The 13211-nt window shown below is 38.2% G+C and overlaps 1 protein-coding gene across 3 annotated transcripts in view; it reads left to right on the forward strand.

Moving 5' to 3' along the window:
* Positions 1–12991, forward strand: part of Csnk1a1 (casein kinase 1 alpha 1) — a 54962-nt gene extending 41971 nt beyond the window's left edge. For 2 of the 3 annotated variants that reach the window (XM_004664761.2, XM_004664762.3), the window contains 3 exons: positions 112–218; positions 2632–2780; positions 10508–12991. In XM_004664761.2, the coding sequence (XP_004664818.1) occupies positions 112–218; positions 2632–2780; positions 10508–10515 (264 nt within the window). In that variant the 3' untranslated portion in view covers positions 10516–12991. The remainder of the gene's footprint in view (positions 1–111; positions 219–2631; positions 2781–10507) is intronic. The other variant, XM_045133156.1, reaches the window with a different exon arrangement.
* Positions 12992–13211: the final 220 nt, after the last annotated feature.

Below are 13211 nucleotides of genomic sequence, written 5' to 3' on the forward strand. Positions count from 1 at the left end.
GCTATAATTATTCCTACAAAATAATGGCACACCATACTTAAAATAAATGTATTAAAATATTCCCGACTTAAAAGGTTTTGGTTTTCACTCTTTTAACTCTTGAACTTACAGGGGTTTCCTGCAGAATTTGCTATGTACTTAAACTATTGTCGTGGGCTGCGCTTTGAAGAAGCCCCGGATTACATGTATCTGAGGCAGCTATTCCGCATCCTTTTCCGGTCAGTTGTTCTAGTATTTTTAAAAAATATTTTAGTTTTATTTATTTATGAATAGTGGGGGGAGAGAGAAAGAGTGGGTGAGTCTGAGCTTCTAACTACTGCAGACAAACTACAGACACATGTGCCGCCATGTGCATTCGGCTTACATGGGACCTGGGTCCTCTGGTTTCATGGGCATGTGCCTTAACCACTAAGCCATCTTTCCAGCCCTGTAATAGAACTTTTTTTTTTTTTATTCTCCTCAGAAGTTTTTATTTTTATTTTATTTTTATTTTTTATTTGATAGAGAGAATAGACATGCCAGGGCTTCCAGCCACTGCAAATGCAGAGATAGGAGGATCGCCATGAGTTCAAGGCCACCCTGAGACTACATAGTGAATTCCAGGTCGGCTTGGGCTAGAGTGAGACCCTACCTCAAAACAACAACAAAAGGCCTGTCTGGCCCCATGAGACCCTTCCTCAAAAATTCAAAAAAGGGGGTTGCTGGAGAGATGGCTTAGTGGTTGCTTGTAAGGCCAAAGTACCTTGGTTCAATTCCCCCAGGCCCATGTAAGCCAGATGCATGTGGTAGCACATGTGTCTGGAGTTTGCAGTGGCTGTGGGCCCTGGCATGCCCATTCTTCTCTCTCTCTTGAATAAGTAAATAAAAAGAAAAATTAAAAATGTTCAAAAAAAGGAATCTGATAGCATGCAAGCAACCCCAAAGGAGTGTAGAGAGAGAATGGGCACACCAGGGCCTCCAGCCACTGGAAACAAACTCCAGGCGCATGTGCTCTCTTGTACATCTGGCTTACGTGGGTCCTGGGAAAATGAACTGGGTCCTTTGGCTTTGCAGGCAAACGGCTCAACCCCTAAGCCATCTCTCCAGACCCTATTCATTTGTTCATTTTATTTTATTTTTTTCTGAGGTAGGGTTTCACTCTAGCTCAGGCTGACCTAGAATTTACTATGTAATCCCAGGGTGGCCTCGAATTCACGGTGATCCTGCCTCCCAAGACCTAGGATTAAAGGCGTACGCCACCACGCCTGGCTCATTTGTTTATTTTTAAAAGAATACCTGTTGCTTAGAATCTTAAAATCCCAGAAATCTTTAAGGGACTAGCACCATCTGCCTCACATGCTTTCAATTCCGTGCATATTCTTTCTTTTTAAGAAGTTTCTCCTGCTAGGAATGTTCCCAGCTATTAGTAGTCTAATTTGCTGTTGTAGTTCTTCATGTTGTCTTTTCACTCCAACTCAAAATACTTCTTTCAGTAAAATTTCAAATGCATTTTCTTTTTTTTAAAGAAAATGAATTATTGGGCTGGAGAGATGGCTTAGCAGTTAACTCAACTTGTCTGCAAAGCCAAAAAATACAGGTTCAATTCCCCAAGACCCATGTAAACCAGATGCACAAGGTGGCACATGGGTTTGAAAGTTCATTTGCAGTGGCTTGAGGCCCTGACAGGCCCATTCTACCCCATCTGTCTAGTAAATATTTATTTTTAAATATTTTATTTATTTAAGAGAAGGAAAGAAGACTTATATGGGTTCTGGGTAATAGAACCTAGGTCTTAGGCTTTGCAGGCAAGCGCCTTAACTGCTAAGCCATTTCTCCAACTGCTAAGCCATCTCTCCAACCTCAAAGGTATTTTCTGTTTGAAAAGATAGTGTGTTTTCTTTCTAATACTACTGAACATAATGAATGGTAACATTTTCTCTCCATCAGGATATGTAAAAGGTTGAAATAGGGGGCTAGAAAGATGGCCCAGTAGTTAAGACACTTGCCTGCAAAGCCTAATGACCCAGGTGCAATTCCCTAGTATCCATGTAAATTCAAATGCACAAAATGGTACATGCATCTGGAATTTGGTTGTAGTGGCTAGAGGCTCTTGTACACCATTCACTAACTCTGTCTCTCTGCTTGCAAACAAATTAATGGCCTCTAACTCATGGTGATCTTCCTACCTCTGCCTCCCAAGTGCTGGGATTAAGGGTGTGTACCACTAAGCCTGGCCTAAGTTAATTTTTTTTAAATTATTTTATTGGGGCTGGAGAGATGGCTTAGCCATTAAGGCATTTGCCTGCGAAGCCTAAAGACCCAGGTTCGATTCTCCAGGTCCCACGCAAGTCAGATGCACATGGTGATGCATGCATTGGAGTTCATTTGCAGTAGCTAGAGTTCCTGGCACGCCCATTCTCCCTCTCTCTGCCTCCTCTCTGTCTCGAGTAAATAAATCAGAAAGAAAAAAATATTTTATTGAACATTTCAAAGTTAACTATAGGGAGAGAAATCTTAGAGGCTACCATACTTGGGAGGAAATACTCATGTTCTAATAAAATGTCCTTTCATTGTCTTGGAAGGTCAGTAGGATATTTACTGTATGCTGATGTTACCTACCACATTAACTTGTAACTTATTTTTATTTTCTAGGACCCTGAACCACCAATATGACTACACATTTGATTGGACAATGTTAAAGCAGAAAGCAGCACAGCAGGCAGCCTCTTCCAGTGGGCAGGGTCAGCAGGCCCAAACCCCCACAGGCAAGCAAACTGACAAAACCAAGAGTAACATGAAAGGTTAGTAGCCAAGAACCAAGTGACGTTACAGGGAAAAAAATTAAATACAAATTGGGTAATTCATACATTTCTAACAGTGTTAGATCAAGGAGGTGGTTTTAAAATATAATAAAAATTTGGCTGTATGTTTAAAAAAAATAAAAAGACGTCCTTGGAAAATTTGACTACTAACTTTAAACCCAAATGTCCTTGTTCATATATATATGCATATGTGTTTGCATATACATATATGTGTGTATATTATTATATCATTTCTCTTGGGATTTTGGGTCATTTTTAACAACTGCATCTTTTTTACTCATTCATTAACCCTTTTCCAAGATAAACATTTGGTGTTGGGAATATGGAATCAATCAATCCAAAATCCTAGACCTAACACTTGTTGATTTTTAATAATGAATCTGGTTAGCAGTGGTATTTTGACTTCCTTTCAGACTAACAGTGTTCAGAATTTTGTTTGTTTGCATGTTAATGCTTTAGCATTTAATACAGAAAATTACGAATGTGATCTAATTTTAAGAGGTGAGTCTGGCATTGTTCCCAACCTGTCTGTCTTCTCAGTTGCAGCACATCTCATTGAACTGCAAAAATCAATATATTTTGGTCACAAAAATAAAGCTGTCTTCTATCTACAAATAAAAGGACTTAATTTCAAAATGATTCTTTGGTAGAAATGTTGGCTGTTTTAAGTGTTTCAAATATCAGACTCTTGAAGTTTGATGTGGATTCAAGTGTGCAGTTAGGCCTTGCAAATTGAAGATGACTGGGGTGAATGCCATTAAACTACTAGTCTATTTTCTTTTTTCTCTGGCACTCAGTGCTTCTAAGGAGTAGAACTGTTAGGTCCATTCCCTATCACAGTTGCCATACAGTTCAACTCCTGCTTCTGAGTTAGTATTTATCTTTCTTTTCCCATTCCTGGGCTTTACTTCCTCATACTGGCCTACTTTGTGCAGTTGGTGAGCAGGTAAAGCTTGGATTTTGGTTCATAGCTGTTTAATTTCTGACTGACTGCTCTAGTCTGAACTTGATTGTTACAAATCTTTGTTACATTTTTAGTGTTGTGGGTTAATAATTTTCAATATCTGGTAAACTTCAAGAAATATAATTAAGGATGTCCTCCTCATCCCAGCAGCTCATTATTAAGAATAAGTGAGATACTTCCTTTCCCTATTGTTCTGTGTATTTGGGAAGGAGTCCAAGTTGAAGATGGATAGGGAGCTGGGTTAGGTGATAAAGCTTTTCAGGATAACAAACACCTTCTGAATGCACTGACTATACCCCTTAGCTGGGACTATTTACCTCTTGAGCTTTTTAATACTGCATAACTAATTACAGTGCTGTAAAGCTTATGGAGCAACTTTTTAAACTTGACACCTACAGTATATTTGCTTTTTCTTACAAAATGAACCTAGATTTTACCTACAGCTAGCTGGGATAATAGGATCATCACAAGTTGCAGTTTCTGGTGGTAAAATTGGATTAAACTCTCATCCAGTCTAGAACATTTTACTTCAGGCATTCAGCAGCCTTCAGAAAGAATTATCTTATTTTGAGCTACTTTATGTTGTTCTACTTACTGTGTCTATCTTAATAAATAAGCAGAATTTTTGTCCTGCCTTACCAGGTCTTAAAGATGAGAAGTTGGATCCTCTGAGTTAGTATGTTTCCTTGAAAAAGAAAAGTTGTAATTAAACTTAAGTTTATGCCTTATTTGGTATTGTGGCTATTTTTCATAAAAGTAACCCAGAATCTTTTTTTTTTTTTTGGTTTTGCGAGGTAGGGTCTCACTCTGGCTCAGGCTTACCTGGAATTCACTATGTAGTCTCAGGGTGGCCTCGAACTCTCGGCGATCCTCCTACCTCTGCCTCCCGAGTGCTGGGATTAAAGGTGTGCGCCACCACGCCCGGCTAAAATCTTAAGACATTTAACAACAGACACAGTGGGTCCTGCAAATTTTGACATGAACAAGATGATATTATTAAAGCCTTAAAAAGTCTGATTTATCAATAAATAATTCATGAATGACTTTAAAAGATGTACTTCTAGCTGTGCGGAGTGGCACACAGCTTTAATCCCAGCACTCGGGAGGTCGAGATAGTAAGATCACTGTGAGTTCAAGGCCAGCCTGAGAATACATAGTGAATTCCAGGTCAGCCTGGACTAGCACAAGACTTTATCTAAAAAAAACAAAATAGGGCTGGAGAGATGGCTTAGCGGTTAAGCGCTTGCCTGTGAAGCCTAAGGACCCCGGTTCGAGGCTTGATTCCCCAGGTCCCACGTTAGCCAGATGCACAAGGGGGCGCATGCGTCTGGAGTTCGTTTGCAGAGGCTGGAAGCCCTGGCGTGCCCATTCTCTCTCTCTCCCTCTATCTGTCTTTCTCTCTGTGTCTGTCGCTCTCAAATAAATAAATAAATAATTTAAAAAAATAAAATAAAAAATAAATGCATTTCTAAGGCCAGGCTCGGTGGCCTGAGTATAGTCTTTGCTACTCCTACGGGCAAAGGTATAAGGATAGTTCATTTGAACCCAGAAATATAGAGAGGCCTCATCTCAGAAAGAAAAGAGTGGAAATCCTAGATGCCATCCTTCAGGAGACTCTTTGGCTTCTTAGAAATAGCAACATTTGATGAACAAAGAAGTTTGACCCCAAAACACTAAGTCTTCTCGGTATATAAAGCTGTAAAAATGCACCTAATAGGCTGGAGAAATGGTTTAGCAATTAAGTCCCTAGCCTGAAAAGCCTAAGAACCCAGGTTTGATTCCCCAATACCCACGTAAGCCAGATATACAAGGCGGCACATACATCTGGAGCTCATTTGCAGTGGCTGAAGCCCTTGGCATACACGCCCCCACTCCCCTCTTTCTTTTTCTCCTCCTGAAGGTAGGGTCCTGCTGTACCCCAAGCTGACCTTGAATTCACTCTGTAGTTTCAGGGTGGCCTTGAACTCAGGACAGTCTTCTTACCTCTGCCTCCCAAGTGCTGGGATTAAAGGCATGTGCCACTTTGTGCATCTGTCTTACATGGGTCCTAGGGAATCAAACCTGGCTCCTTTGACTTTGCAGGCAAACACCTTAACTGCTAAGCTATTTCTCTAGCTCAAGTTGACCGGAATTCACTACATAATCTCAGGGTGGCCTCAAACTCATGGCAATCTTCCTACCTTTTTGCCTCCCAAATCCTGGGTTAAAGGCATGCACCATCATGTCTGGCTGTATTTTTTAATTTAAGGAGAAATTTATAATCTCAGTCATTCATTGATCCTAAGACATTTTCCAATGGTGAAAACACCATATAGTATCCTGTTAGTTAAAATTTTCAGAAGGTGTTTTTTTATACATTATGACTCCCCCCCCTTTGTTGTACTTTCAGAAGCTTGCATGTTAATGAAGTCAGTAATTCCATAGAAAATTATAGTAAGTTCTAGCAGTTCACTGAGAATGTTCAGATTCCTTGAAGTCTAACTCATTTAGCATGTATGGACTTGTTATGTAATAGGCAGATTTCTGTTCTGATTACTTTTCTGTTAGACCTTTTCAAATACTGCATTCAAAAACCAAGAAAGAAGGGGTTTCCTAATGTCCTTTTTGTTTTAAATAGTGAAGAACCCTAAAATTCTAATTGTTTTTCCTTACAAGAGAAAAATAATGTCAGACTTTTAACCTTTCACAGAAAAATGCTTTTCAAGGCATACCAAAAGTAAAGAGAAATATGTTTAGGATATTTAAATCCAATTGATGCAAACATGGTGGCACATGGAAAGCTAGGACAGAAGATTGCAGGTTTGAGGGTGTCCTGGGTTACATGATCCTATTTCAGAAAGGGGTATGCGCGCACACACACACACACACACACACAAAAAAAATCTAATTAAGTTCACCTTTTCTTTATTTGTTGGTTATGTGAAGGGAAAATTTTCAGCAATAGAGAAATTTTTAAAGAGCCAATTCTCCCATAGTTCTGTCTCTACTGTCATTTGCACACCATCCCAGATATAGATGTTAAAAAACAAAATTGTTGGCATTCAAAAATGATTTAGAAAGGGTTTTTTTTTCTGTCACATTAACCGACCTATGTCCATGGTCTTCTTGAATACTTCCAGTATAAACTGGGCTTCATCTACCATGTATTTCTGGCTTAACTTTTTCTGACTTCACCAACTGCTGCCCAGAACATGGCTGATTAATTCAGCAACCTAACCCCAAACACATGGGAAGACCTTGAAATAATCTGGAGAGACTGACCTACTGTGAATACACTCAATCGGAAGAAATCCTAGGGAACTGTATCTTACTGAAATCTTCAACTTTTATCAGCTTTCTTTTCATTATGGACAATAAAAATGGAGATTTTTTTAAAAATTAAGTAGTTCATCAGGAAATAAAGACGAGAGTATAAGAGTTGATTTGTGATCATCTGGAGCTCATCATTCTGAGGCTTGCTGGACCTGTCAGGCTTGAACATGTCATTTTGTGTGGATGCTAACGCAACTACGAGAAGACCTAGAAGACTAGCAGTATTGTTGTGCCTCGGTGTTATATGATGCTGCTCGTCTACCAGTTGTGGAAGGATTCACTTTCAGCAGGTATTTTAAAGCTCTACAACCTTAGAAATTGTTTGGAAAATTATTTCACATAGAGAAGACAGAATAATTTGTACTGTTGTTAACAGTGTGGAATGGTACTTTGTATTTATTACCATTCTCTTTGTAATGGTAAAAATAAAATATTTTTCACAATTTAATAATTAATAGTTTCTATAGAGAAAGAAGAGTTACCATAGAGCCGGTTGGATTCAAAATTTGCCTAATTTAATTTTGTGTATCCAAAAGACCACACAAGAATATTATTAGAATAGTTAATATGAATAATACATCTGGTGAATATTACATTCAAAATAACTGAGAAAGTTATGTTTTTATTACTGTGAAAGGATTCTGAATTTCAAATACCCATCACAAATGTGTAAGCCTTACTACATTATAAATATCATTTTGAACTGTCAGTGATGGCTCCCAACTGTAATCTTAGCACTCATAGCACTCAGGAGGCAGAGGCAGAAGGGTTCCTGCACACACACACATGAATACAAATAAATAATAGGAAAAAAATTGTAATGTAGCTATTAACTCATGACATCAACCCTCCAACTCTTGATAGTTTTCTCCCTTTTTCCTCCCCTTAGGAACAAAGGAATTCATTGCTCATTTTAACTGATGTTATAATGAAGATGTGTTCTCAACTTGCAGAAGTCCAGAAATGCCACATAGCCTGGAAGATTAAAAACCAAGAACTAAAGCATACTGAGGGAGAGAATGATTGATTATTAGTTGAAGGTTGAACGTTGGAAAATTATTGAATGATCCTATGGAGGTTCCTCTTGCTTCAGTTACATCATGGGACAGTTCACTGGAGAAATGACCCCTGGGTGGAATATATTATTACTGGCCCATCTGAAGAGCTAAATCTGGATTTGACTGCTGCATTCATTCTACCACGCATATTGTTAGGCTTACCTTTAACTACTCATTAAACAATTGTAATCACTAACTGTCCCAGCAATTCTAAACATATATAATTCTTATCAAGCAAATTTACCTATTAAAGACAGTAGAGTTAATTATATTTTGACTGACAAAAATAACTTGTTTCCTTTTTGGTTTGTGGCTGGTATTCCATCTGGAAAACTACTTGAGAGTATGTAGTATAACGAATCTCTCACTAAAATGTAATGGCATAATTGTAGCAAGTTATCTTAAAGAAAATTCCACTGGCTTTAGTGACTGTGAACACTTTTTTCTTTTTTTTAAGTGGAATAGAGATGGCTTAGCAGGTGCAAACCTGCAATGCCTAATGACCCAGTTCAACTTCCCAGTGCCTACGTAAAATCAGATATAGAAAGTGGCACATCTGTTTAGAGTTCGTTTTCACTGGCGCTTCACCCATTCTCAGATCTCTCTACCCACTCCCCTATGTCTATCTTCTCTGTCTTTCTGAGTGCAAATAAATAAGTAAAATATCTAAAAGATTTTTAAGGGCTGGAGAGATGGCTTAGTGGTTAAGGTCCTGGTCCGCAAAGCCAAAAGACCCAGGTTTTATTCCCCAGGATCCACATAAGCCAGATGCACAAGATGGTACTGGAGCAGCAGCTGGAGGCTCTGCCACACCTATTCTCTTCCTCCATCTCTCTCCCTCTCCCAAATTAAAATAAAATTTTAAGGGGGGGGAGGGCTGGAGGCTGAATAGATAGCTAGGGGCTAAGGCACTTGCCTTCAAAATCAAAGGACCATGTGACTGGAGTTTGTTTATAGTAGCTAGAGGCCCTTGTGCACCCATTCTCTCTCTCTCTCAAATAATAATAAAATATTTTAAAACAAGTTGTTATTGGCAACTTCCATAAGTAGAGACAACAGATCATGGTAATTCTCTCCCACCACCCCCATTTTCTCCCTCCCAAATCCACCCTCCATTGAATACCTCCTTTCCAAGTAGTCTTCTGTTTTGAAGTCGTCATTTTTTTCCCCCTCCTATTATGAAGGCCTTGTCTAGGTATTATCAGGCACTGTGCAGGCATGAATCAAGGCTATTTTGTATCTGGAAGACAATATTGTAAGCACTCCTCCCTTCCTTTGGAGGAACATTATTTCTACCACCTCTTACACAGTGGACCTTGAGCCTTTGAGAAAAAACATTGTGTTTATTTTTTTTTCCTCCAACCACAGTATTTGTGTGTGAGAGGGAATTGGTGTGCAAGTGCCTTTAACCACTGAGCTGTCTCCCTACCCTCTTTGTTTTTGTTTTTTAATCATATTTATGAATATCTTCAGACTTGGCATGGTGGTGCATGTTTAATTCCAGCACTAGAGGCAGAGGTAGGAGGATCATAGTAATTTAAAGCCAGCCTAGAACTAGAGTTAGTTCCAAGCCAGCCTGGGTTGTAGTGAGACCCTACCTCCAAAAAAAAAACAAAATTGTTTTTTCAAGACTTAAAACCAAATCATGAGGGACTTTGGTCATTTCTATTTGACAAGAGCACAATTTTTGCTAAAGAAGTTAAGAAAGATATGGTGTGGTTAGGTCTTCTGGAAGGATAGATTTAAGAGACACTAATGTCTTGAAAACTGGCTGTAGGTGAGATGAGAAAGTATCTTTACAGTATTTTCAGGTTACTGAGAGAGAGAAGTAATTTTCCTTCTCTGCCTCTAGCCATAGATAAAGCCTACAGTGCTTAGGATTTACAACCTTAGTGTTTATACCTAATTTGTATCAAGCAGTGTACTTAGAAAAAATCCTAATTGTAGCTGAATGTGGTAGCACACACCTTTAATCCCAGCATTTGGGAAACAGGTAGTAGGATTACTGTGAGTTCAAGGCCAGTCTGAGACTACATAGTAACTTCCAGGTAAGCCTGGGCTAGAGTGAAACTCTATATCTCAAAAAACAAAAAGCCTGATTGTATGTGATTGAAACTATATTCTCAGTAGGGCAGTGCAGCCTGGTTTACATTTGACAGATTTTGAAAAACACTGTTTTCTGGTACCAAAGGTGTATAGATGTCTGCTGGTACTTCTGTATCTTTTGAGAATTGCTTCCTGGAATCACTAAACCAAGAAATGGTTTTGATTATATATTCATATGTGAAATGATTGTCCCAGTTGTACTGAATTTGAAATATAAGAACTTTTGACTTGAAATGTTAACATTCTTTATTCAATTCCTTTATTAGGTTTCTAAGCATGAATTGAGGAACGGAAGAAGCAGAGCAGATGATTGGAGCAGCATTTGTTTCTCCCCAAATCTAGAAATTTTAGTTCATATGTACACTAGCCATTGGTTGTGGACAACCATTTATTTGGTGTAAAGAACTTAATTTCAGTATAAACTGGCTCTGGGCAGCATTGGTGATGCTGTATCCTGAGTTGTAGCCTCTGTAATTGTGAATATTAACTGAGATAGTGAAACATGGTGTCCGGTTTTCTATTGCATTTTTTCAAGTGGAAAAGTTACCTAAATGGTTGACACACAGATTGGTGGGGAAATTGTGCATATGCCAATTTTTGTTAAAAATTTTATTTGAACTATACTGCTTTGAGATCTCATTTCAGAGAATGGCATGAACAGTCTTCAGCCACAGTTGTGGTGGTTGTAAATGCTCACAATTGTGTCTTCTTAGGGTTGTTCCATCCCTGGGGTTTGCAAGTTGTTCACTTAAAACATTCTTTAACTGGTTGGCTTCTTGTTGCAAGCTAGCTGATGTGGTAGCAACCAAAGATTCCAGTGTTTGAGCATATGAAAGACTGCCTGCTTACCTGTGCTAGAAATAACAGCATCTAAAGTGAAGACTTAAGAAAAACATAGTGACTACTAGATTATTCTTAGGACTCTGCATTAACTCTATAATGTTCTTGATATTTAAAGAAAAGCATATTTGTCACAAATTTAGTTAACATCTTACAACTGAACATGTATGTATGTTGCCTAGATAAATGTAATCACTGTAAACATCTATATGATCTGGGTTTTTGTTTTATTTTGAAATGGGAGCTTTTTGTTTACAAGTTCATTAAAAACTAAAAACTTTCTGTAAGGAAATGAGATTTTTTTTAAGAAAAACAACAAAATGCCTTGCTTACTCACTATGAAATAAAAATCTCCCCAGTTTTTTGATAGACTACTTCAAGCCATTTGTTACATGACATTTCTTTGCAAGTCAGTTAAGATTTAGTGTGTGGATTTTCAAGAAGATATATATTAAAAAAATTTTTTTTTGTTTTTTTTTGTTGTTTTTTTCTTTTAAGATGAAGGGGAAGGCATTCTTTCTTTTCCTTTTGACTTGCAGGCACAATACTGCCACCACCAGAACTGGGCATTGTCACTCCTGCTGCCACCGACTGGCAGCAAGACTGATTTTGAATACGAATGAAAGCGCTCTAAGGGTTTAACTACAAAATACTTTCTTTGTAATACTTGTGAAATGGCTATAAGAGTGTCATACTGTGTGAAGTTTGTGATTGTTGACCCTCTCTAGCCCCCCAGCCCGCTTCTGTAGATGACCTGTGTGTGCGCGCATATGCGCGTCATCTCAGTCTTGTACACTTTTTCTCTGATCCAAGAGAAGGAAAACTTACCGATAATTCTTTAAATAGTGTAATTTATTCATTTACAGCATGTCAGGATAAATTAAAAGAACATTTGTCTGAAAATGCTGCCAGGAGCCTATTGTGTAAATGTAGGTATTTTGTAAAATAATCTCAAAGTTGTAAATTGACACAGATTGTGTCAGGTTTAACTTGTTTCTGTTTCCCCTTCCCTCCCCCTTTTTTTTAATTTGAAAAGCAATAATTAGTTCCATGAGTGCTCCATTCTGTCATCAAGTGATACATGAGGACCGTATGTGGAAGAAATCTTAGGTTGGGCGTTGGGGCGGGCAGCAGCTTTGTTTCTTTCTGATAATCATCTTGTCAGTTAAGGTTTTCATTTCTTGATTAATAAACCCTTTGATACTTTTAGCCAGAAATCAGTCTCATAAAGCTATTTTTGAGTATAGTTTGTGTAAGATAAAACTGTTTAGCTTTGGTAATGACTTTTCCAAGCTGAACTCCCTCTCTAGCAAGATATTTTTCAGTGCTTTTATTTACTATGCACTTAGACTATGCACTTTTTCTGAAATATTTTTGTAACACTTTTTTGTATTTTTGCCATTTGAAAAGGTTGTGGTGTAGTTGGTCTGTAATTAAGTTGCAGGTTTAAAACTGCTTTTAGCTTTGTAAATCAAAATCTAGGTGTTTTTGTCCTGGTATATTGTCGTTCATCTACAGCTGGAGCTGGAATCCCAGTGATCTTCTAGCTACCATTCATTTTCTTCACAGTTCACAAAGAAGAATGTGAAATTCAGTGAATGCTGTTACTAATCCTGTCTGGAAATGAAATTCATTTCACCAAATTAATTGTTTTTCCACTAAAATGATGATACAAGTTGAAGACACATCACTCTGAAATTGGAAGATCTCACCACTTAAGGCTCCACAGTGGCTTTACTCAGCTGAACTCTAGGTTACTCCTCTTTCCTTTGTTCACCCATTGGGGGGCGCAGTTTTTTAAATGTTGGGAGATGGCCATTCTAACTACTGTTGAATGTCTCTGTTTTGGGAAGGTATAACAAGAAAATAAAAAAATATATATGAAGGGAGAGGCTGGTTATCTCCTCCCATATGGTTGTGCTTTTGCTGTTACAGCCTACAAACGGACATTTGGAGGTTTGCTACTAAGTTTTTCTTTGTCAGGACCTACTCATACTAATTATTTCAGGCATAACATAGTGTAATAGCTTAATTCCACTGTAATAAAAATATCCACAGCAGAGATGTTAGAGGCTAAGCTGTTGAGCTAGTTTTCCCTTAAATTTGTTGAAATGATGTAGGATACTTTGT

This window comes from Jaculus jaculus, chromosome 13, assembly GCF_020740685.1.
Source record: "Jaculus jaculus isolate mJacJac1 chromosome 13, mJacJac1.mat.Y.cur, whole genome shotgun sequence".
In the NCBI taxonomy this organism is placed as follows: domain Eukaryota; kingdom Metazoa; phylum Chordata; class Mammalia; order Rodentia; family Dipodidae; genus Jaculus; species Jaculus jaculus.